This window comes from Triturus cristatus, chromosome 2_1 (assembly GCF_964204655.1).
Source record: "Triturus cristatus chromosome 2_1, aTriCri1.1, whole genome shotgun sequence".
Lineage (NCBI taxonomy): Eukaryota > Metazoa > Chordata > Amphibia > Caudata > Salamandridae > Triturus > Triturus cristatus.
The window spans coordinates 128,543,927-128,566,815 of NC_140581.1; the positions used below are offsets into that span (position 1 = coordinate 128,543,927).

A 22,889-nucleotide genomic window follows, 5' to 3' on the forward strand; every position below is an offset into this window, starting at 1 on the left:
AAGTCACTAAGATGCTGGAGCTAGGAGTGATCGAACCTTCCAGCAGTCCCTGGTCCAGTCCGGTGGTGTTATTACCAAAAGCCGCACCACCGGGTGCCCAACCGGAACTGAGGTTCTGTGTGGACTACCGGGGACTGAATTCAGTAACCAAAACTGATGCTCATCCGATCCCAAGGGCGGATGAATTGATTGACCGGCTGGGAGCTGCCCAATATCTAAGTACCTTTGACCTTACTTCTGGGTACTGGCAGATCTCTTTGACTGATGGAGCTAGGGAAAGGTCAGCCTTCTCCACGCCCAATGGCCACTAGCAGTTCTGTGTGATGCCCTTTGGGCTCAAGAACGCACCTGCCACGTTTCAGCGTCTGGTGAACCAGATCCTCACTGGAATGGAGAGTTTCTCTGCTGCTTATCTGGATGACATAGCCGTCTTCAGTAACAGCTGGGAGGATCACTTGCGTCACCTGCAAGCTGTTCTCCAGGCTCTGAGACAAGCTGGTTTAACGATCAAGGCCAGCAAGTGCCAGATCGGGCAGGGGTCGGTAGTGTACCTTGGACACTTGGTGGGTAGGGGAGCGGTGCAACCCCTCCAGGCGAAGATCGAGGCCATCATGGCCTGGGAACCCCCCAAGACTCAGACTGAGGTCCGAGCATTTTTGGGCCTCACTGGATACTACCGCCGCTTCGTGAGGGGATACGGTACCATCGTGGCCCCCCTCACGGAGCTTACGTCCAAGAAGCAACCTCGATGGGTAGTCTGGACGGAGGCTTGTCAGCAGGCCTTCGTAAAGCTGAAGCAAGCCATGTGCGAGGCCCCAGTCTTAAGGGCCCCAGACTTTTCCAAGAAGTTCATTGTCCAGACAGATGCATCGGAACATGGCATTGGGGCAGTGTTATCGCAACTCAATGAAGAGGGTCTGGATCAACCCATGGTCTTCCTATCCCGGAGACTACTTCCCAGGGAACAGAAGTGGAGTGCAATAGAGCGAGAAGCCTTTGCAGTGGTATGGGCTCTGAAGAAGTTGCGGCCATACCTGTTTGGCTCGCAATTCCTAGTTCAGACCGACCACAGACCCCTTTGTTGGCTGATGCAGATGAAGGGGGAGAATCCCAAGTTGCTAAGGTGGTCTATCTCCCTACAGGGAATGGACTTTCAGGTGGAACATCGGCCTGGAGTGGACCACGCCAATGCAGACGGTCTCTCAAGGTATTTCCGCCTTAGTGATGAGAACTCCCAAGGGGTTGGGTAGCTCTCCCCACTTTCAGCTGGGGGGGGGGACGCGTGTTAGACCTGTCCGCCCTTTGGGTGGTCCCTCCTCATCATTATTTATTTTGTCCCACTTTTGCCTCAAACCCTGTTAGTATTTTTTCCTTTTTGGGAACCACCAGACTTTTTAGTATTGATGCAGATTCAGGGAGCCATTTTATCTACCCCTGGAACTTCTGTCTGAGGGCCTGAAACACAAAATGGTGGCCACCCATTGTCACCTGTGACATCACTGGAACCTACCAGCACCTTCCAGAACATTCCAGAACCCTGTGACAGTGTGAGGCAGGTTTAGAATGTTGGGAAGGCATCTCCAGGTTGGCAGTTGGAGTTGGCAGTTGGCACCTGACTGGTGAAGAGAGAGGAGCACAGAACTGAAGGAGGAAGGAGTGAGGCAGCAGGGGTGGAAACTTGTGCCTGGAGTGGGGTCCAGAAACCCACCCTTGATACTAGTCCCTGCTGACTGAGCCCAGCCTGGAGCCCTGTGTGGGAGAAAGCAAGAAAAACCATCTTAAGGACCTGGACAGCCGGAACAGGCCTTAAAAGTGAAGAACAGCAAGTTCCTGACCTGGTTACTGGTAACTTCCTGAAGTCCGACGTCGAGAAGCCTGGAGACCTGGAGCCCGAAGTGGAGAAGCGGCGCTGACTGGAAAGCAGACGTCGTACCCGGAGTCGCCAGAGGTCGAGAGAGGGCGCCGACGGAGGTCGTGGAGACACCAGAGGTCGAGGAGGAAGTCACCTGAGGTCGAGTGTGCGGCGTCGACGGGGGAGTGAAGTCCGCCCTCCGGAGTCGCCGGAGACCGAGGTGAAGTGTGCCGGAGGTCGGGAGTGGAGATCGCACTCCGGAGCCGCCGGAAGTCGACATCGAGCCAAGGCCGCCCGACGTCATCGAACCGGAGCCGCCCGAAGTCGACATCGAGCCAAGACCGCCCGACGTCATCGAACCGGAACCGCCTCCCGGCGTCGACACGACTCCGGCGGCGTCGGAACTTCATAAAAAGGGCAGTAAGTGGAATAGAGGGCGCCTAAGGCCCTGTGAAGCCCTAAGAGACCATCCTAGAGGCTAGAGAGGTGCTGGAACCAGCTTGATAGTGCCAGGGGTGAGCTGAGACTAATACAGAGGGGTTGTGTAGTGTGGGAGAGCCAGATCTCTAGATTCCCCCTTGATCTACCTCAGTTTAGGCCTCAGCCTTGTCCAAGCCAGGTAGTACATCCCGCAGGTCATCCAAAACTCTAAAAGCTGGGATTGGGCCAAATCATCCCATAGTACCTCAGGAATGTGAACTGATTTTCAAGTGTCACTGTTGGCTTTTATTATTTATTGAGAGCACTGTATTTATTGTATTCATCCTATTTATGGCCTCACAGTATTTATTGCCTCACAGTATTTATTGTTTCACAGTATTTATTGTCGCACAGTATTTATTGTCGCACAGTATTTATTGCCTCGTAATATTTAATTGCCTTTTATGTAATGCACTTATATTTATGCCTTGATTATTTATGATCTACCTTATTTATTGAATCGTTGAAGTATTATTGATTTGATTTACCCTTCCACAGGAAAAGCCTTGTGTACTGTGATTGTATTATTATTTATTTAATCAGCAACTAAGAGAAAAGAAGATAAAGAGATATATTTTCAGTATAATTTTTAAGGTGTAGTGTCGTTTTTGGAACGGATGCACGCATGGTTATTGTGTGGGTATGACGTATGCTTAGCACGGTGCCTGATCCCTGACCACTCGAGCCAAGCTACCACAGTGTATGTCCGGTGTGGGAGTGTTTTTCTAACATAATTGGTGTTCAGTGGTGGGATAGAGCTGTGCCTACGTATACTCGACTCTTTTAGCATTAGTTTCTGAGAAATGGTGTGAGTAGTATTCCCCAACAAACAAGAAAATATCTCAAGGTGTTAAGAATACCTATGTAAATGGTGACACAAAATCCTGAGCTTTGCTTCCAAACAATATATTGAGAAAATATCAAAACCAATCTCCACTTCGGCTTTACATGCTACCCCTGCTAAAAGAAGCCTAGAAAAACAAAAAATGATGGTGGACCATTTAATTAATCTCGGTCACTGGTAATTACTTGGGGAGGCATTCCAGTCAATTTTTTTTTGCCAACGATGCCGCTAAAGACGGAGATCACCCATATGAAAATGAGTCCTGCTCAAGTGTGAAAAGTCCAGCTTGAACTGCCAGGCCAGGTCCGTTCCAGACTAGTTTTGGCTTTTTTGGACCTCATCAGTGAGGCGCAACCAGAGTCCAAATAGCACCGGACCCATGCCTGGGCACATAGAGCTTCTCACTGATACATGTGGGTGGAATGCTTAATTCATCAAGGAAATTCAGTTCCTAGGTTAATAATAACATTTCATTAATTCACTTGATGCCAATTAAGCAGTATCAGAATTATGTTTCATAAAAGTTGTTTTACTAAACAACCCACTTTTAATCTCAGCATTAAAATGTAATTCCAACTTTTATTACAACAAATAAATAGATTGTACGGCTTACCTTTGCCTGTGGGCTGACGCCAAAGCTTGTGAAGGTGTACTGCCACTGAGGAAGGCCCAAGTGGGTGATGAGAAGCCTGTAGTAGGCGGTGAAGGTTTCTGTAAGAAAATGCCAGTAGAGAGCTCGGTCTAGAAACCAGATTTCTGTGTCCAATGACACAACCCCTTCAATTAGAAAACAAGAAAATAATTACCAGCATGAAGGTGTTGCAGGAGGATGCTCATATTTGATCTAATAAATCACTTTCAGTCATTGAAGAAATGTGAACATTGACTGTTGCTGCAAAATAGCAACAACATTTACATGCAAAGGGAAGGAAAGCCATAGGACGGCTTTGGTCACAATTGTGGAGCATTAGGGTAACTCTAGTCCATGCAGTGTACCACCCTCATGTCTGCTTCCATACTTGGAGACATTTTACCATAACTGGTTATAGGATGAGAATGTGGGTTGAATTGAATTTAGTTAAAGACGTCCCCAAATTCCCTACCCACAACATGATTGACACAATCGTTGTGTCCATCTGTGCCAAGAAGGAAAGACATCACTTGTGAACAGATACCAAAGTCTTTTATATAACGATTAGATGGTAATGGAAGGCACACTCCTACCAAAATGGTGTACAAGTAGTGTGAACTCAAAACCAATCAGAAAACTGTTGTTTATCAAGGACATCATGGTACGATAACTTCCGATTTTGTATTGCTCCATAAACTGGTATACTCTGCTAACAGGAGGAAGGTCTCTTCCGGTAAGATTTAGAGTTTTTAAATTAAAAAAAATGTACTTACTGGAAACACTGTCTCTAATAAATGGCTGTGTGCCATACGGGTGCTACCCGATTAAAATGAATTGATTACCAATGCAGTCAGGCGATCAAGGAACACATTTGGAAAATTTCCAATTCAGAACATTTCCCCAATGTCTTTGAACAGAAAGATACTGATGAAAACAGCAGTCACTGAAACCAGCGCAAATAGGTGTGTTTGCATGCATTGTGTAAAATGGTTTTCTAGGGGACCCCATGTTCAATAGAATTCTGAACTATCCTCAAACTGTGGTGCAAGCGTCAAAAATGCTGAAATTTTGGAGCAACTCCGTATTTTTTGAGGGGTGGATGGGGGGGAGGGGGGGGAGTTTATTTAGCGCAAACTAGAACTGAAGGCTTTACATGAGCACCAGTTGCACGACAGATGGACACATTCATTTTTAGGTATCGCCTAGCGATGCAGCTGTTTGCTTTGCGAGGCATGCAGTTTACAGTATAGTGGGGAAAGCTCCGCCCACTTTCCGCCCATCATTTTGATTGGCTTAAATAATAAATGCTGCATTGTGATTGGTTTTTGGCTTGTTAGTCCCGCCATCCGACAGCAATGTCGTCATTTCTGTCCTTTGTGGCCATCAGCCCCTTTACTTGCAATGCAATGCAATAGGTCTCGCAGTTACACGAGTTAAAGCTATTGGCATTGTAAATTACAATGCCAATAGGCATTGTTATTTGCAATGTCAATAGCTCAAACTCGCGTAAATGCGAGACCCAATGCATTGCAAATGCTTGTACTAAGGAAGCCCCTCCATGCCAGCACCTTGCTGCTCGGGATGAAAGCCGGCACGTGCAGGCGCTGCTGAAAATGTGCTGGAACCCTGCACCGGGAGGAGGGAAGCATGTTTGCGTGGGGTCTGCGCGCGGACACAAGCAGCGGCGCAGATGAACCCACACTATGCATGTTCAGCAGACCCCGAGATCAGGGGTAGTCAGGCAGCAAGGGAAGCTGTCTGGGGGCCACAGTCTTCCAGAGTCCTCGAGAGCAGAACCAGCGGGGTTGTCTGCGGGACCGGTGGGACGAAAGGGTTCTCACCGCCTGTCAGAGGGGAAATATTTGAGGTCTTGCACACACTGTCTGCACGCTCTGCCCCAAAGAACAGGCGTTTTCGTATTCGTTGGTTTACATTTTACAGCTCCCGTCTAGGCCAGTGCAGCCTCGCAGCGCTGCACACAGCCAGGCCCGTAGCCAGAAGTATGATTTCAGGGGAGCTCAGCTATGACGTAACTCTAAAGCTGTGCACTGTGGGCGCATCCTTTCCCATACAAAGGTTGTCCGTCCCCCTGAATATCCTGGCACCAGAATATGGAGGGCAGACGATAGAGAGGTAAGTGCATAGAGAGAAGTATAGTTACTGTTCCTGCCTCCACATCTGTGTCCTCGAAGGTATACGTATTACTTAGGGAGGGGGTAGGGGAGAGAGGCAATGCAGGCTGGCAAATGGTGAGCACTTTTCACGGGCTGCCGTGCGGCCGCGAAAGTGAAAGAAAACGAATGCTTTCAGGCTGCCAAATGGTGCGCGCGCCCGAAGCACATGCACTGTAGTTGGCGGCCTGAAATGCACTCGTTTCCACTTCCAAAAGTCGCTTACTATAAGTCTCGCCAGAGCAGCGCTAAAGCGCTGTCTCAGGCGAGACCTAAAAACTGTTTTGTTCCCCTGCCTCTCCCGGTTTCCTCCCACAGTCCGTGACTTCTTGGACCACCACCACCCCCTCCCATTAGTGCCTTCTTTGACGCCAGCACTTCTGTTTAAAATGCAATGGGTCTCGAGTAAATACAGGTCCTATTGCATTTTAAATGCTTGTTTGTCCTCTGATTGGTTGGTGAATTCACACTTGTTTTTTGTTTCACATGCGCGCGATGTCTCTGGGGCTGCGCCTGCGCCGAACACACCGTATGCCATGTTTTGTAAGGAGACCCGGGAGGAGAGCGTTGTCAGCACATTAGGCCAACTTAGCGTGAGGAGAGGAGGTGGCGAAAAACTCAGATCGGCCAACTTGTGTCTGGAGCGGAGGCCCCAGGTTCGAGTCTCGGCTGCAACTCAACAAATGGATAAGTGGTGGTGAAAGTAATGGAGTGTAAAGACTGTGACAGCAATGCACCAGTTGTTGGGTGCCACAGAGTGTGGAGTGCGCTGGACGTTGGACGTTGCTGGCGGGTAGCATGGAGTACATCACTCATAGCCTTGGTAGGAAACTTGTGTGGCCCTCGAAAACCCTGCTTCTGCCACACTTTTCTGGCAGAGATGGGGAGAGACATTTCAGAGCGGGTTGGCACAGAGTAGAGGATATCCCGTACACAGATCCCGCGCCCCCTCACTCGCCTTCAGCCCTCCCCAGACAGCACCAGACCCCCCGCCCATGTCACTCGAGCACCCGTAGGAATTGCAACCGATCCAACCGGCTTCATAGGGATGAAAGGCTGAGGGCATGAAAACTGGGCCGCGAACCACCATCCAAGGACTCCAGCAGCTCCCTGAATTCTCTGCCTATGTGTGCAGGCTATAGCCAAACCAGCAATCACCTAGAGGGCAGAGGACCGACAACCTTCCCCCTTCGTTCCACTGGCCTGACCCATCCTGTGCCTGCGTGAGGTGACGAGCCTCCGACCCCCCTGCTGGCACCGTGATCCGCGCTGCCCCCCCTCCCTGTGTGCCGGGCCCTCAGCACTACCGGACCCCATCAGCATACACCACCGGCTGCCCCATGCATCTCCCCTACCCGCTCTCCCTGGTCAACGGCACTTCATCCTTCCCAAGGCCCACTGCTCCCCGAACCCCCAACCCCCTCCTCACCTCACCTCATGCTCTGTAGCAGCAGCACCTCTTCTCTTGTAGAAATTTCCAGGAGGATATCAGCAGAAAAATAGCAGTAATGGCTCAGATAATTTTATAAGAACATGTGGCAGAACGGGGACTTGCTGCTGGTGGGGATAGCTGCCGGCTGCATGTCCTTTTACCATATAAACTGTCTGTTGCATTGTGTGCTTCTTTGCGCGCGTGGAAAGCTTCATGTACTAGGAATTTCTGGATGTTTTACTAACTCCTATAGATGCACTTTGACCAAAAAGCATATGAACTAAAAGCTGGATGCAGACCTTCAACATACTAGCACCGCTGTGCACTGCTAGCCTTTAATGTGCACAACCATTTGCAAGGCCCAGAGAGGACCTTAGGGGCCCGCGCAGGCTCCTTGGAAGGTCACCGTTACCGGGTAGCAAGGCTGCAGTTTCTGATTTGACCTCTCTTTACCTCACTCTTTTAAAGGATCTTTTTTTCCCCCTGGCAGAGGAACACTCAACACTCTAGGCACTGAGTTCGGTCCAAGACCCACGCACAAAAGCAGTTTGGGGAGCACCTCTTGCCAAGTAAATACATTTGCAATGCGATAGGTCTCGCATTTACGCGAGTTTAAGCTAATGGTATTGTAAATGACAATGTCTTTTTATATTTCGGTTTTAAAAACCAAGACATAAATAAAAGGCATTGACAGTTACAATGTGAATAGCTCAAACTCGCGTAAATGCGAGACCTAGTGCATTGCAAATGCTTGTTTTGTTAGGCACTGGTAGATTAAGTGCATTGCCCCGAATCACAGGTTATTGAGCGTCCTTCCTGAGACTCGAACCGGTTCCCCACCTTCAAGGTCTACAGCTCTAGCCATCAGGCCACATCCTCACATGTTCAACATCTTTAGTTTTTTAGAATTAGTTTAGATAAACATAATGACTTTCAAATGAACAACGAATCTTAAACATGAAATAAAACTTAACTGTGACTAATTGATATGTTGAATGAGATTTTTATTCAGTTAATATACTGAACATTCTTGATAGTAGATTTCCTGTATTTAGATGGAGAATTCCTGAAAGCTTTCCATCCAGTAAATCAGATTTACAGCATAGAAGTTTTGCCTTTTTATATATATCCTGGGCCAAACCCAGTTGGGCAGCTGAGAGTTTTAGAAATCAGAAGTACACATGTAGAGCAGGTCTCACAGAGCTTACTTAAGTTATAAAATATACAATTTTACAGTTTAGTGTAGAAGAGTAAAACAAGATTCCACATAAACATTAAACAAAATAATCAAGGCACAGACAAAATATATCTATTTCTATTCATTCTGAGAGAGTTTTCAGATTCAATATAGCATTCCAGTTCAAATATATAGGATATTGTCATAAGCCAAAGTTTAAAGTGATGTTTAGGTTCTTTTTTAAAGTAAAATAGGAGGGGGGTTTTCTTAGCAAAATGAAGGTGAAATTCCAATCTTTAGATGAGCCGCCTGAAACCAACTGCTTTAGTATTTTACATTGTCTCCATACTCAAATGGTGTTGGCGCTCCATACTGAGCGAAAACCTCCCCAGATCACCAATTTTTGAGCTAGGGAACTTTAATCCGCAGTGCGTAGAATCTTATCAATTATACAGACCCGCTTGAATAAGCTTCTGACTTTAATCAGAAGCCAAGCGAAAGTGATCAGAACTGGGGTGATATGTTCTGATGTTCTTTTTCCAGATACCAGTTATGTTGTACAGGTGCTGAATTTAGAGGGACAAGAGATAGATTTTGGGTAAGCCAATGAGTAAGGACTTGCGGTAATCTTTGGTTGCCCCAAAACTGAGGTTTGACAAAATGGGAGAGAAATAGGAACAAGGAAGTGATTGGATGAGTGAAGTGGAGGTGAGGTGGGAGGGGCAGGAAATGGTTTGAAAGGAGGCTACACACACACATGGGGCTTTGTTTACTAGAGTAAATATTCATTTCGGTTGTAGGCCCAACAAATGTACAATATTCTACATAAATAATTATTATAGTATAGTAGTATGTTAAGAGCAGTGAGGAATACATGGTACACATCCTTTGAATGCCCAGCACCCTCTGAACATTTAAATATTACTCTTAATGTGGTGGAATGTAGTGGAATGAAGAAGTGAAATATGGATGATTAGAAAAAGGATCTGTTTTTAAGCAGAGGCTAGTGGGGCACTGACAGTGGAGTTGAACCAGCAAACAAAGAGTGACCCAAGGAATGAATGCAAATACCTAATGAGTCTAGCAGTGCCATATTTTAAATGACCCAATTTACTTTCTTACAATAGACATGTATGACCCCACTCACTAAGCACACTTTTGGCCATTCTCATTCTGATTGTTGTCCCAAATACAACACTCCTAGGTCTATGTTTCTGCACATAAGTGTCACTGCCTTATGATGGCCACATATATTTTAAGCTTGATCCTTTATGCCACTTTAAGAAGATTAACGACCCATTTGCAGCACCTGACATCAGTGCAGATGCTGAATAAGGGGGGATTTTTCATTGAAAAACCGTGATCAGTACTCATTAGATTATAATTACTGTACACTTACACTGTTAAAGGATTTGCGATCAATTGAATCATAATTTACCTTTTTTGACGTTTCTATAGACAAGGCAAACTTTGCCATTCCCATTACAAGGGTCAAATTCAAAGATGAGATTGCGCGAGTCAAATGATGGCTTTTCTCTCTTAGTTTCAGCTCCTTCGTGAAGAGAAAAAAAAGAATAGTTTTAAGAATCTATCACTTCTGCTCTGTTTCTCACTTGGATTTACTTTAGCAGGAACAGTTTCCAAGCATTCACCAGGACACTCATCAGTCAGGGTGAAAGAATACCTAATACAAGAAACACATTCTTAATGTCCACATGAAAAAACTCAATTTGCATTGTTATCACAATGGTAGAATCTGGTTTTGTAGAACATAATCAGCAAAAAACCCATTGTGTTACTGTTGGGAGTACAACAATTTTTTAAAACATCAGACTTTATGGCGTCAGTACAGGTTTTCATAAATAAGATGTAAAGTATTCATAACATTTGGAAACCAACCCATCTCGTTAAATCACTGTGCACAGCATCAGGGCATGAACCAAGATTTGAGCATCAACCTTCACTACTGTAGTTTTAGGCAGTAAATAATCACAGGACATGTGGCAACTCCTGCCTCAAAAGTCTGCCTTTCCAAAGTCGCCGAAGTCAAAAATACTTTGATTTCTGGGGAAATAACATGGTATTTTAATCTTAATTTTCAGGAGTCCGGCTCACGGAAAGTCCATCGGATCATCGATTCTTGCAAGGGCTGAGAGTGCGTTCCCTAACATCAAAGGTCCCCATTTCTAAACAGCCCAGTGCACTACAGAAAGACTGAGAGCAGGAAGAAGCTCTTTGGCTCTAACTCATGGGACCTAGAATCACTAGAATGAACCTCAACTTGACATTTATTTAACTTGCACGTGACACTTTAAGGCCCTGTCCTCTTGGAAAGCGGATATGTTATCTATAACCATGGAAACGTCACTTAAAGTGCATGTTTAACTGTAATATTTTACAATACAATCTCTGTCTTACAAGATTACATATGTGGGACCCTTGATGAGGTTTCCGACTCTTACATCAGCAGCAATATTTACACAAGGGCTTTGCAATGCTATATTGTCACAATTTACCTCTTTGAAATCCATTCACCTGCCTATTTTCAGAAATGAAAACACCTGAACAAACAAGGAACAGGATTCATGATCGAGGATCCTGGATATCCAGGGTTTGTCAAAAGTCTGATTGACGGCTTATTCTGTATGCCTTTTCTGATTCCCACTCTATAAAATAAATTTTCAGATTTGACTGAGGACCAGCAAGGAAGAGTAAGCCAGTTTGTTTGTTGCGGTGTTAAAGTTATGCTAGGACATGACCAGCCCTGATGAATGTGTTAGTGGGACACTGCAAAGGTGTGAAGGTACAGAAAAAGCTGGTGCCAATGAAAAACACAAATGGTCCCCAATTTTATCCCAGTGCTCGCTGTGCCACTGGATTCAAGCTAACGTAGCTGATGAGGCGATACCCCGAAACTGATCCCAGGATACTTGTTTACAGTCCAGGGAGGACCTGGCCTGGCAGTTCGGGCTGGACTGTTCCCATGAGGACCAGATCAAGACTGATTTGCATATGGCTGGGTCAAAACTGGGGTGGCATAGTGAGTAAAAGAACGATGGATTAAACCCAGATCACTTGACTGAGGGTGTGTGGTTGAAAAGTTTCAGCACTCCGTCGATCATCTTGCTGTGTTTGCTACTCTTAGCAAACTCAGGGAATTTGAAGGGAGGTTAAATTCACCACGGATTATACATTGGCCTTAACACTGGATCAGTCTTGACAGGAGACCCACAAACCATGAAGTTTCATAAATACATGAACATAAACAGGGCATAATAGATTCCCCAGAGTTAATATTATGTTCATGTACAGCCTACATTTAATTTGTTTATCTGCCCAAAAGATGAAGAGTTCTGCCCTGCATTTCATAGTCAATCAAATCGTCAAGCTTCTAGGAAACTTTTCTATTATTCTATCTGTCCATGGACCACAAATTAGGCTGGGGTGTACTTTTAAATACGTCAGAGTAATTGAAGTAATATTGCATTACTCTTTGGATGTAAAATTACCAAAAATGACGCTCCCATAATAATGAGCAAATTGGCACAAAAATCCAGGAACATAGGAACAACGAACATTGGGAGCGTTAGCGGATGCCGACTGCTGCTGTTCATGTTCTGTAGCATTTAGCACTATTTTCGTAGCACAACATTCACCCGTGTCCATTTTGGATGCGAGGATGCATTCTGCATCAGGAAAATAGAGCTAAATGCTGGGTTACGCTCCTCAGGACATTCTGCTTATTCTTGCATAGGTTTTCTGTAATTTTTGGTAATTACACTACAGCAAATTAAGAGACTTCCACCCACCTCTACAACTAATCCTTTTTCAAGCTTCAGAACATGGTTAGCCAGATAATATTGTTTAGGCTTGTGGTATGCTGTTTCACTTTTAGAATGACACAAGTGCTTAGTGGCCCTAGATCTATTTGTTACATGTAAAATTGTTAAACTAAATTAAATGTTTCCTCTTTAGTGTTCTCACACCCTGGATGCAATAAGCGCTTCCTCTAACCGTGCTCACCCCTCTTTTCTTCAGGGGGCACCTCATTTTCCCGTTGTCTGAAGAAACTTTCAATTAAAGGCAATTGGGTTGTTCTAGTGGAGAGTATTCAATCACTCACTTGTAAAGAACAGCATATCACTCGAGGGTATCCAGATGCTGGGTTGCTGGGCTTAGTCGAAAAGCCAGGCCTTGAGTCTCTTCTTGAAGTACGTCAGCGAGGGTGATGTTCGGAGGTGGAGGGCGTCCCTGGACTTGATGGCGAGGTGGGAGAAGGAGAGGCCTCCGCTGTGGCTAGAGCGGATACGTGGAGTCTGGGCGAGTGAGACAGAGCGAAGTTTTCTGGATGGTTGGTGGAAATTCAGGTGGTGGTTCATGTATGCTGGTCCTTGGTCGTGGTGAGCGTAGTAGACGTGTATCAGTATCTTGAATTGGCATCTTTTCTAGCCGGGTAGCCAGTGGACGTTCCTCAGATGTGGTGTGATGCGGGTCTGTTTGGGTAGGTGGAGGATCGATCAGTCTGGCCGCTGAGTTCTGTATCATCTTGAGCCTTTTCATAAGTTCTGTGATGGTTTCTGCATATGGTGCGTTGCCATAGACCAGCTGGCTGAGGATGTCTGGCTTCCATAGTTGAGAGCCATACTTGCTGTGGTACTTTTTCTGGTTGTGGTTTGTGATATTGCATGGGAGAGTGCAAACGTATACCCACATAACTATCTCTCTCATCCCCCCAGCCTTTAAAAGATAAGGGTATTGTGTATGACATTGCTATAAGAAGGACAAACTATTTGTGTCCAGTCTGAATACGAAGGATTGTTGCACTGTCCTTTTCTTTCCCCACTAATCATTATGTCTTTTTTGTGTTTCATTTCTATATTGACATTTCAGCAAATACAACAAAAGCAGCCATAATACGTTGGATCAATCTCCCTGTGTGCTTAGAATGAAGACCCATAGTATAGTTGCGGTGTGCCGTATTTGGATGGTCATCTGTACATGGTCAGCTCAAGAAGGGGTCCAGCAGCTACATTAGCATCCCTTCATTCACCCACTCACCCTACCCTCATTACATGATATGACCAAAAGAAAGTACCATGCCAGGCTGCCATGAGATAGGAGAACATTGCGTCTTGGGGATGCTGAGAACCATTGGTCTAAGTTATCAAACAAGAAACAACGTAGAGAAAACTAGGAGGCAACAAACGAAGGGAAGCAAACAAAATGAACACAAAAATGAAATGTCGCAACAATGTGCAGCCTGTCACCCCCACCTCCAATCATCATGCATCCTTTTTAGTGCTTCAATGTTTATTTTTCTTCGAGGTCATGTGCCCAGTTCCAGCTTGTTCCAATTTCTCATCATGGCCCAGTGCTGGAGGAATACTGTAATGACAGTTTAGAATGTGTTCAGTCTCCTGGTGTACTTGCATTAGACACACTGCTCATGTAGTCTATGCATGAGAGAATTACTACCAGTACTAGAGCAATGGGTTTGTTTAAAGATACAATAGAAAGAATCCCACAAAGTAGGTGTGTTTATAAAAATCAGGTCTGTATTTACTTGCGGTCACAAAAAGATGGATAGACTGTCCCAGGTTGTGCACTCAACGCAAATCCTATCCAGGTGAATAAGAAGTGTCTAGTAGTGTAGTGACTCAGCAACTCTGAAAGTCTACTCAACTGCTTCAAATGCTACACAGGAAAAATCAGTGGGACTTAGACAACTCCAAATGGCAAATGCATTACTTGAAATGATCTCAGTGCAGACTCTGTCTGCCCCAACCTTGAGAGCTCCATAGTGGATACAGCCAACGCACCTGAACGTTTGGGAAGAAAAACAATAAGAATCCAATGAACCGCTGTCCTTGAGCAACAAACAACATTACCTCACTGGTGCAACTGGGAGTATCTTTGCTTCCTCAGACAACCCATGCACATCCTACTGGTTCAACATTCTGTAGCAGTGGGGGTGTTGTCAAGAGTGAGTACCTTGTTGATATGAGGACCTTACATCCAGGACTAACCAGACTCTAGCCAAACATTTCAGCAGCTATATCCATTGCTCAAAACACCATTGACTTTGGGACACCGAAGCAGGAGTTAAATGATACTTAAGGACTGCCGGATGGTGCACATCAACATATGGCAATATAAAAGGAGTCAATACGATCAAACCACACAATACATATACATGTAGCAAAATAGATTATTATAGCAAAAACAAACAACATATATTTATTAGATTTCCTTCGGAGATGTGTTTTCCAGGAGGTCAGAACACAAGACTTAAGAGAAAACAGCAGGCAGATACAGCAGAGACAGAGGTTGGTAGAGTAGAGACAGAGGTGGTCAAAGCAGGCTCAGGATAAAGGCAAAACACTACTCAGAGGCCAAGAGGAAGGTTAAAGCAAAAAACAGAAGTTCGCAAATGGGCATTAAAGAGGCTTGATGTGACTTTGCGTCACTGACTTCCGAGTTGCTGGTGTTTGGTGGTTTCATAATGGCGGCCCCAGGCCACGGAAGAAGCGACAATGGGCAAGAAAATGGCCACTTGTTCACAGGATGCCCCCACTGCCTCATTGACCACACAAAGGAGCGCTGCCAATTGGTGGGATGCTAACGTAGGTGATTGGAACATCGCTGCTTTACATTAGAACATTTTGACAAGTATTTTTTAGCATAACAAAAACATGCATAGCCTGACATTTACAAAGAAATGAGTCATCCGAGCTTGCAAGCTGTAGTCAGCCTTTCATACCTTCATCATCTGTATCATCTTCAAGGTCAGCAAGCGAGGGAGCATTGGGCAAAGTATAGATTGCAGGCTCCCCAAGTCGGCTTAACTTTGAGATACTGTTGATCACCATGGAGCCCAGCTGCATAGGGTTACCTGGGATTTAAAAGGAGATTAAATTACCGCTCATTCTGATATCCAGGTCCACATACATAGAGAAGCTTGATTAAAAAAAGTTGTTGTGCTTATGAACCTGTGCCAGGAACTAGCTACCATTATTGTTACCCGAAGGATCAGTGTACGTTACCAACCCCACTTGTATGCTGGAATCCAAAAGAATGCTTAATACGCTTCAGCCAAGGCCGAGAGATCAATGAGCTATAGTAATGATTGCAATGACTCATTTACCAGCAGCATCACATATTCATTCTGTCTTGCAATATACTTATACAATACTCTCAAGAATTTCCATAGGAGCAAATCTTTAGATGCCTGAAGCACATTTGAGAGGCATGGTGCATCTATAAGATATAAGTAAACTGCTACAAATGTTTGGCATATTAGAATTTGAAAGATGCTGTGAACATCTCAGATTTCCCAGTCTGATAGATTATTTTGAATTGGATGCTACATGTCTTTTCTCTGTGTTTATGCAGTTATTTTGATAAACAGTAAAGATTATATCTGTATTCATTTTGGTAATTTTTAGTTCTTACCCTCTCTTTCAAAACTAGCTGGAATGAATTGATCTAGTGGAAAAAGATTCTCTAAAAAGCTCACTATTACTATAAAGATCCTTATAAGCATCACACACTCCACTCACTACTGATGTCTCGCCAACCACATTTAGAACTTTTTTGTCATGCAAAGTTTCAGCAAAGTGAATGCTAACTCATGAGATAGAGGGGTGATGTTATGATGGAAGGACAGCAAGTACTAAAAGTATGACATTTCCTATTGAAGTAATGTTTGTTTACTCGGTCATCCTGATCGTCCTTTTTCCGTACTGGTTATGAATCAGATTTCAGCATTTTTAACAAATGGAGACTGGGAGATGCATTTTGCTCCTAGTCTTCAATGAAACAGGTTGGGTAAAACTTTCTGGCCATAAGCTGTATCCATTATTGAACATATGCCCAGACAACAGAGTTCGCAAAAGCCTTCATGGTGCAGCCCTACCTACATCGGCAATGGGTGAAAACAAGTGGCCAGTGCACAAGTGGTCCGTGTATTACAGCATAAATGCAGCACGTAAAGGTTAAAACAACCAGAAATCGTAACAACAACAGTAGTCCAATGTGACCTTTTTTCTTGATTTAATGTAGATCCGATGCCCAGCCAACACATGTTTCGTCAGGGTGTGAACCCACAACTCCTTCAGGGCTACAAAGATGTACAATGGCAATGTGTAAGACATTGTTGCATATTATTCCAGACATAAAGAACAGATATGGGCGAAGACTGTGACTCAAGTGCAACCGCACCCCTAGTGAAAAGACCACTCCCTAAGTAATGATCGCAAGAGTAATATCAAACCGTTTCATGATCACCACGGTGCCAGTACGGTGTGAGTGTGAACCGGACATTATTCTAAACAACATCTTCTCTAAATATAAACATTAACAGAGTCAATGAATGGGTAGATGGAATCTAGGTACCGCCATGAATAACATCTCACGTGAGTTAATCGCCAGTATAGACTAACATATAATTGGCCATGTGATGATGGCATACGATTCAAAACAACTTCACAGGATCATTGAACCAAAAGGTTACATTTAGTAAATAGACAGAACAAAATCCATGGCAAATGAAAAAAAAAAAGAAGAAGAAGTAGATGAAAGAGAATTGAAGTAATAAAGGGAAAGGAGCAAGGAGTATGAGATGGGTCATCTCATATTTGATAAAACGTCTGATTCCCAACAAAAATGTACAGTATTAAGACTTCTTACCTATTGGACTGACGGAAAAAGAGGAGTAATCTGTAATTACAAAAAATGTGTAGGAACCTAGTGAGTAAAAGCGCCGACTAAAACTATTAAAAGTACAGATTAAACATCAGTAGGGGTTTAAAGGCTCACCTCTCCGCCGGTTGTACTTCCGCCCCGGCAGTACGGGGTAAGCAACGTGGAAGATGTGCTTGAATTAAGATGGTGGTCAGTACCACACAAAAAGATTTCCCTGTAGGAAAAGGGCGGAACAGTACATGTCAGGACGGTGGGAGAACGTGTGTAACCTGAGATGTATAAACCAAAGCTAAAGTAGTGCAAAGCAAAGCCTACTATTGTCGTAACTCCAAAAAGGGAGAGTCGCCACTCCAAACAACGTAACAGGATCGCGTAAATCAAATACCCGGCAGAAATATGTGCCAGAAAGTGCCTATAATCGCTACTTGGATAATGCGTCTTAAAGCGGTTGAGCTAGGTCTCAACACAGACCATGAGCTGCAATTTTTCCTAGGTGACTAGATATGTAATTTTACCCCCAGTGTAATATAATAGGTGTACTGATATACAAGATTACAGATTTTGTTTAGCCATTGTTGATATATGCTCTGCATAGATAACATACATATGCATTCTGACGTACACATTAGTATCACACTGTCTTTGCTGTGATCATGGCTATCTATTTATCCATTGTGCCTAGCTGTTTCACAGAATTGTATAAATCTGATTATCTGTTATGATCTTGATGCATTGTCTGTATACTTTATTCTTCTGATCAAGTGCGTTTTACTGAACTATGGAATTTTTAATCACAGATATTTGTATGAGATATCTTGTTAATAGGACATCTCTGCTGGATGATCATATTTTCGTGTATACTCTTGTGCCTCTCTTACTATCCTACTCTGTCGTTTCTCTTGACATACTCTCCCTGTAGTGGCCGATTCACTTTGGTAGCATTGTCACTACTGTTACCCCTCGTCGGAGATCACCTTTCTTTCTAAATTTTGTTACATTTTGTAATTTTTTTACTTCACGGGTCCCCCTTTAACCGACAGATGCGCTGATATGCTTCAGATTATCGCAGGCATGCTTCCCTTGTGAGCTTTCAGTCTCTCGGTATTTGAATACACTTCGTGGACGCGCTTGCCTCATACTCACTTCCGGGTTGCCCTCCGGAAATGAAGTTGACAGTCTATCTCTCAGGATATGAGTACAAATAGACGATACGAATTGCGGAGATAGCTTCCGGTTTTTCGCAGGTCAAGGGATCTCACAGCGTACTCGCTTCTCTCGGCTTACAAACTTCCTAAGGTAATTATCCTTTTCCGGATACTATCTGTGTGTGATTGGCTTGGATTGCGCTTAGGGCAGATTTTAGGGCTTTGCCACTGACCCTTTGTATACCACGCTTCGCATATATACTCTAAACATCCAGCATTGACTTAGGCAACGTGCCGGCACTCGCTAATCTTATTTGATACAGCGACATGGACATGTTATCGCGTTGTCCTGTGGTATATAATGTTACTAGTGCTCGTTTGGCTCATATCCACCCTGCATGGGCTTCACCGTTCTGAGTGGCCACATTCCCCTTTGGACTAACAACACCTAGAGGGCCTAATAATAGCTTGGTATTACGTAGCGATTATAAGCACTTTCTGGCACATATTTCTGCCGGGTATTTGATTTACACGATCCTGTTACGTTGTTTGGAGTGGCGACTCTCCCTTTTTGGAGTTACGACAATAGTAGGCTTTGCTTTGCACTACTTTAGCTTTGGTTTATACATCTCAGGTTACACACGTTCTCCCACCGTCCTGACATGTACTGTTCCGCCCTTTTCCTACAGGGAAATCTTTTTGTGTGGTACTGACCACCATCTTAATTCAAGCACATCTTCCAGAGTTGCGTACCCCGTACAGCCGGGACAGAAGTACAACCGGCAGGGAGGTGAGCCTTTAAACCCCTACTGATGTTTAATCTGTACTTTTAATAGTTTACTCCTCTTTTTCCGTCAGTCCAATAGGTAAGAAGTCTTAATAATGAACATTTTTCTAAGGAATCAGGCGTTTTATCAAATATGAGATGACACGTCTTATACTCCTTGCTCCTTTCCCTTTATTCCTTCAATTCTCTTTCATCTACTTCTTCTTTTTTTCATTTGCCATGGATTATGTTCTGTCTATTTACTAAATGTAACCTTTTGGTTCAATCATCCTGTAAAGTTGTTTTGAATCGTATGCCATCATCACAGGCAAATTATATGTTAGTCTATACTGGCCATTAACGCACGTGAGATGTCATACATGGCAGTACATAGATTCCATATACCCATTCGTTGACTCTGTTATTGTTTATATTTAGAGAAGATGTTGTTTAGAATAACGTTGTCTGGTTCACACTCACACCGTACTGGCACCGTGGTGATCATGAAACGTTTTGATATTACTCTTGCGATCATTACTTAAGGAGTGGTCTTTTCACTAGGGGTGCGGTTGCACTTGAGTCACAGTCTTCGCCCATATCTGTTCTTTATGTCTGAAATGATATGCAACAATGTCCTACACATTGCCATTGTACATCCTTGTAGCCCTGAAGAAGTCGTGGGTTCACACCCTGACGAAACACATGTTGGCTGGGCATCGGATCTACATTAAATCAAGAAAAAAACATCACATTGGACTAGTGTTGTGGTTACGATTTCTGGTTGTTTTAACCTTTACGTCCTGCTTTTATGCTGTAATACACGGACCACGTGTGCACAGGCCACTTGCTTTCAATCAATCACAGTCCTCGGTCTACTTAGGGGGTTTAGGGTTCTACCCCTGCCTGTGGCACAGTTTATAATTCTACAAACGAACGTACACACAAGTGAGCTCCATCGCATACCGCATCACTACAAACCCTTCTTTATTGTTTACATCTGCAATGGGAACATGCCTTTGGATCACCACCGAAGTTGCCTTTGCTCTTGTGGAATGTACATGAAGTCTATTATGTACGGAACTCTTATAATGGGGAGGATTTCTGAAATGCAAGAGACTATCCACCAGAAAGAATGTGTTTTTCTGACTAATTGCCTAGTGAAAGAACAGTATATGTCAGAAATGGCCTTTACCACATGGCTCGATCCACGCTGTGCCTTTACAACATGGTCCGAACCACAAATGCGTCTTTACAATGCATTTCTTTTCCGCGCATGTCGTTACAAAGACTTGCCTTAGGGAAAGCATTGTTGGGCTGATGTTGTACTTTAAGTACAACACTTTCCATACTTTTGCGCAGACTGGAGTTGGAAATGTAAATTATGCTATTCCAAAGTCCAGCGCTTTCCCTAACGCAAGTCGTTGTAAAGACTTGCTTGGTGAAGGAATGCATTGTAAAGACTCATTAGTGTCTCAGACCGCGTTGTAAAGGCATGTGTGGTAAATGCATGCGTGGTTGAAACATGCAACTGTCACAAACAGATGCACAGACAACATGAAGTTTTTTTGGCCACAAACTTACAATCTCTAGATTCTGTGAGATTGCTTCATTCTAACATGAACAGGTGTAGACTGAAAGACGAAAATACTCTCTTGATTTGTGTGAAACACAGAACAACAGAAGGAACCATTCAAAGAAAAAATGTATCCCATTGTAAGACAATATGTGGTTCTTCAAATGAAAGAAACGAATGCTACCAAGACATCATGGCAGAGGTGATCGGCATCAAGAAAGCCATCCTCCATGTCAACAAATACTTCATATGAAGCCACAGACGCAAATCGAGTGAGATTTAAATGGCAAAGACAAAATCTAAATTCATTGAGAAGCATGCTCCTTAACTAAGAATGGAGATATAGGGGATTCTGAAAATGAGGCTTCACAGTTTCCTGTTAAAGATATAGAGGTCATTGGGAGTATCCAAGTTAAGTACCAAAGGCTGGAAAAATGTGCCCACTAGCATCCATCTAAATACGCAATGCAACCTACAACACTGTTTAGAGAACACTTCGGAGTTTGTACATTCGTTTCCAGAGTCCATTGACAAAATCGTAGCCACTTATTTTTATAGGGTTTTTTGGGTAAACGCTTTTTAGCCACACACATAACAGCAATATTTTCATTGGAAAAACACAAATTAAAGTAAGCTAGCTTTTAAGGCCCTCAAGTTAATCATTGAAAGGGAGAGGTGAAAGAAGAATCAACTCTCCCTGCCGAGGATAAAGATTTTGTTCTGCAAGAAAGTAGGACATCCATGAACCAAACATGATGCAATTAAAAATGAAGTGTCAATATCAAGCAGAAAGTGAAGAATTTCTTGATTTTCATTAGAGCATCTTCCAGGGACTTTTTCCCAGCTCCAGGTGAGATGCAGAGTCCAGACCCAAAGAGTAGTTTCTCATGGCAAAAGGTCTATTTGCAAATAACCAAAGGTGAAAAAAGATCTTAACTTCTTAGAAATTCAGTTTCCAATGTTATCTTCCTCAGTAGATAAGACACCACAGAGAGAATGTCTGTAAAGAGTTTCAACTTTGCAGCAAGGTTTTCTGGTACGATCACTTCCTGGTGCCAGTCTCACTCAATTTTAGATTAAGTCAGAAAGACCTAGAAAAATCATCAATCTAGCTTGGCATAACATTTCTGACATGGTTTTCTTATAGAACTTGCAATCTTCTCTTGCATCTTTAACAAGCTGTCTCGATACTGATATGATGCATTTTAATGACTGGATAACCAATGCTCTTGATCGCATTGCTCTGCTACAAAATCATGTAGCCAGAAAGTCTCAACCGACTGCCCCCTAGTCTTCATTCTCCCTATAGGAGGTGAAAGAGTTGCTGTAAAATTTGGAAAAGTGGTGAAAATCTCATAGTATTGATGCAAAAATTAAATATAAATTAGCATTAAAAAACATTCGTAAATCTATTCGAAAAACCCAAAGAGAATATTTCTCTTCTAACATTGCAACAGCTTTTAACTCTTCTCATGAATGGTCTAAAATTGTTCATTCTTTTTTATACTCGGAGGCAACGAAAAACATAATTTTTACGTCAGTTGAATTATGCAATGACTTATCTCAGTTTTGCGAAGAGAAGATTCAAAACATTTATTTGAAGTTTATTGCAGAGACCCCTCTATCAGTCTGTTAGACTTCAGTCCTCAAAAACTTAATTTTGACCCTATATCAGTTGATGATTTAGCAAGGGAACTTGCTAAATAAAAATCTGGATCTCCTGGCGATCCATGTCTGCTATTCATTTAAAATCTTGCCTCATCTATTATTATTACACTACACAATAAAATGTTAAATCATTTCCTGGAATCCTATCTTTTCCCCTTTGTTGGAAGCAGGCTTTTCTGCTTCCACTATTAAGGAAGCAAAAGGTTAATCCTGCAATACTAAGCAACTTTAGACCAATTTTGCTACTGCTACAATTCTGTAGAAATTGGATAACAGGCAGTAAACGCAGCACTTGTATTCCCAATCTGGTGTCCAACGGGGATTTAATACTGAATCCACCTTGTTGGAAGTTACTTATTTATTGATTTGTTGTACTTAGAAAGTTTTATATAGCGCGAACATGACCACCGAGGGTATCAGAGCGCTTTACAGTTTATGAATCAAGAA

The 22,889-nt window shown here is 43.5% G+C and overlaps 1 protein-coding gene across 1 annotated transcript in view; it reads right to left on the bottom strand.

The window, feature by feature from the left end:
* Positions 1–22,889, bottom strand: part of TPGS2 (tubulin polyglutamylase complex subunit 2) — a 129,383-nt gene that overhangs the window by 25,217 nt on the left and 81,277 nt on the right. Inside the window, exons 4-6 of the mRNA XM_085628920.1 lie at positions 15,348–15,479; positions 10,026–10,139; positions 3,790–3,953 (exon numbers count right to left, since the gene is read on the bottom strand). Of these exons, the coding sequence (XP_085485046.1) occupies positions 3,790–3,953; positions 10,026–10,139; positions 15,348–15,479 (410 nt within the window). The remainder of the gene's footprint in view (positions 1–3,789; positions 3,954–10,025; positions 10,140–15,347; positions 15,480–22,889) is intronic.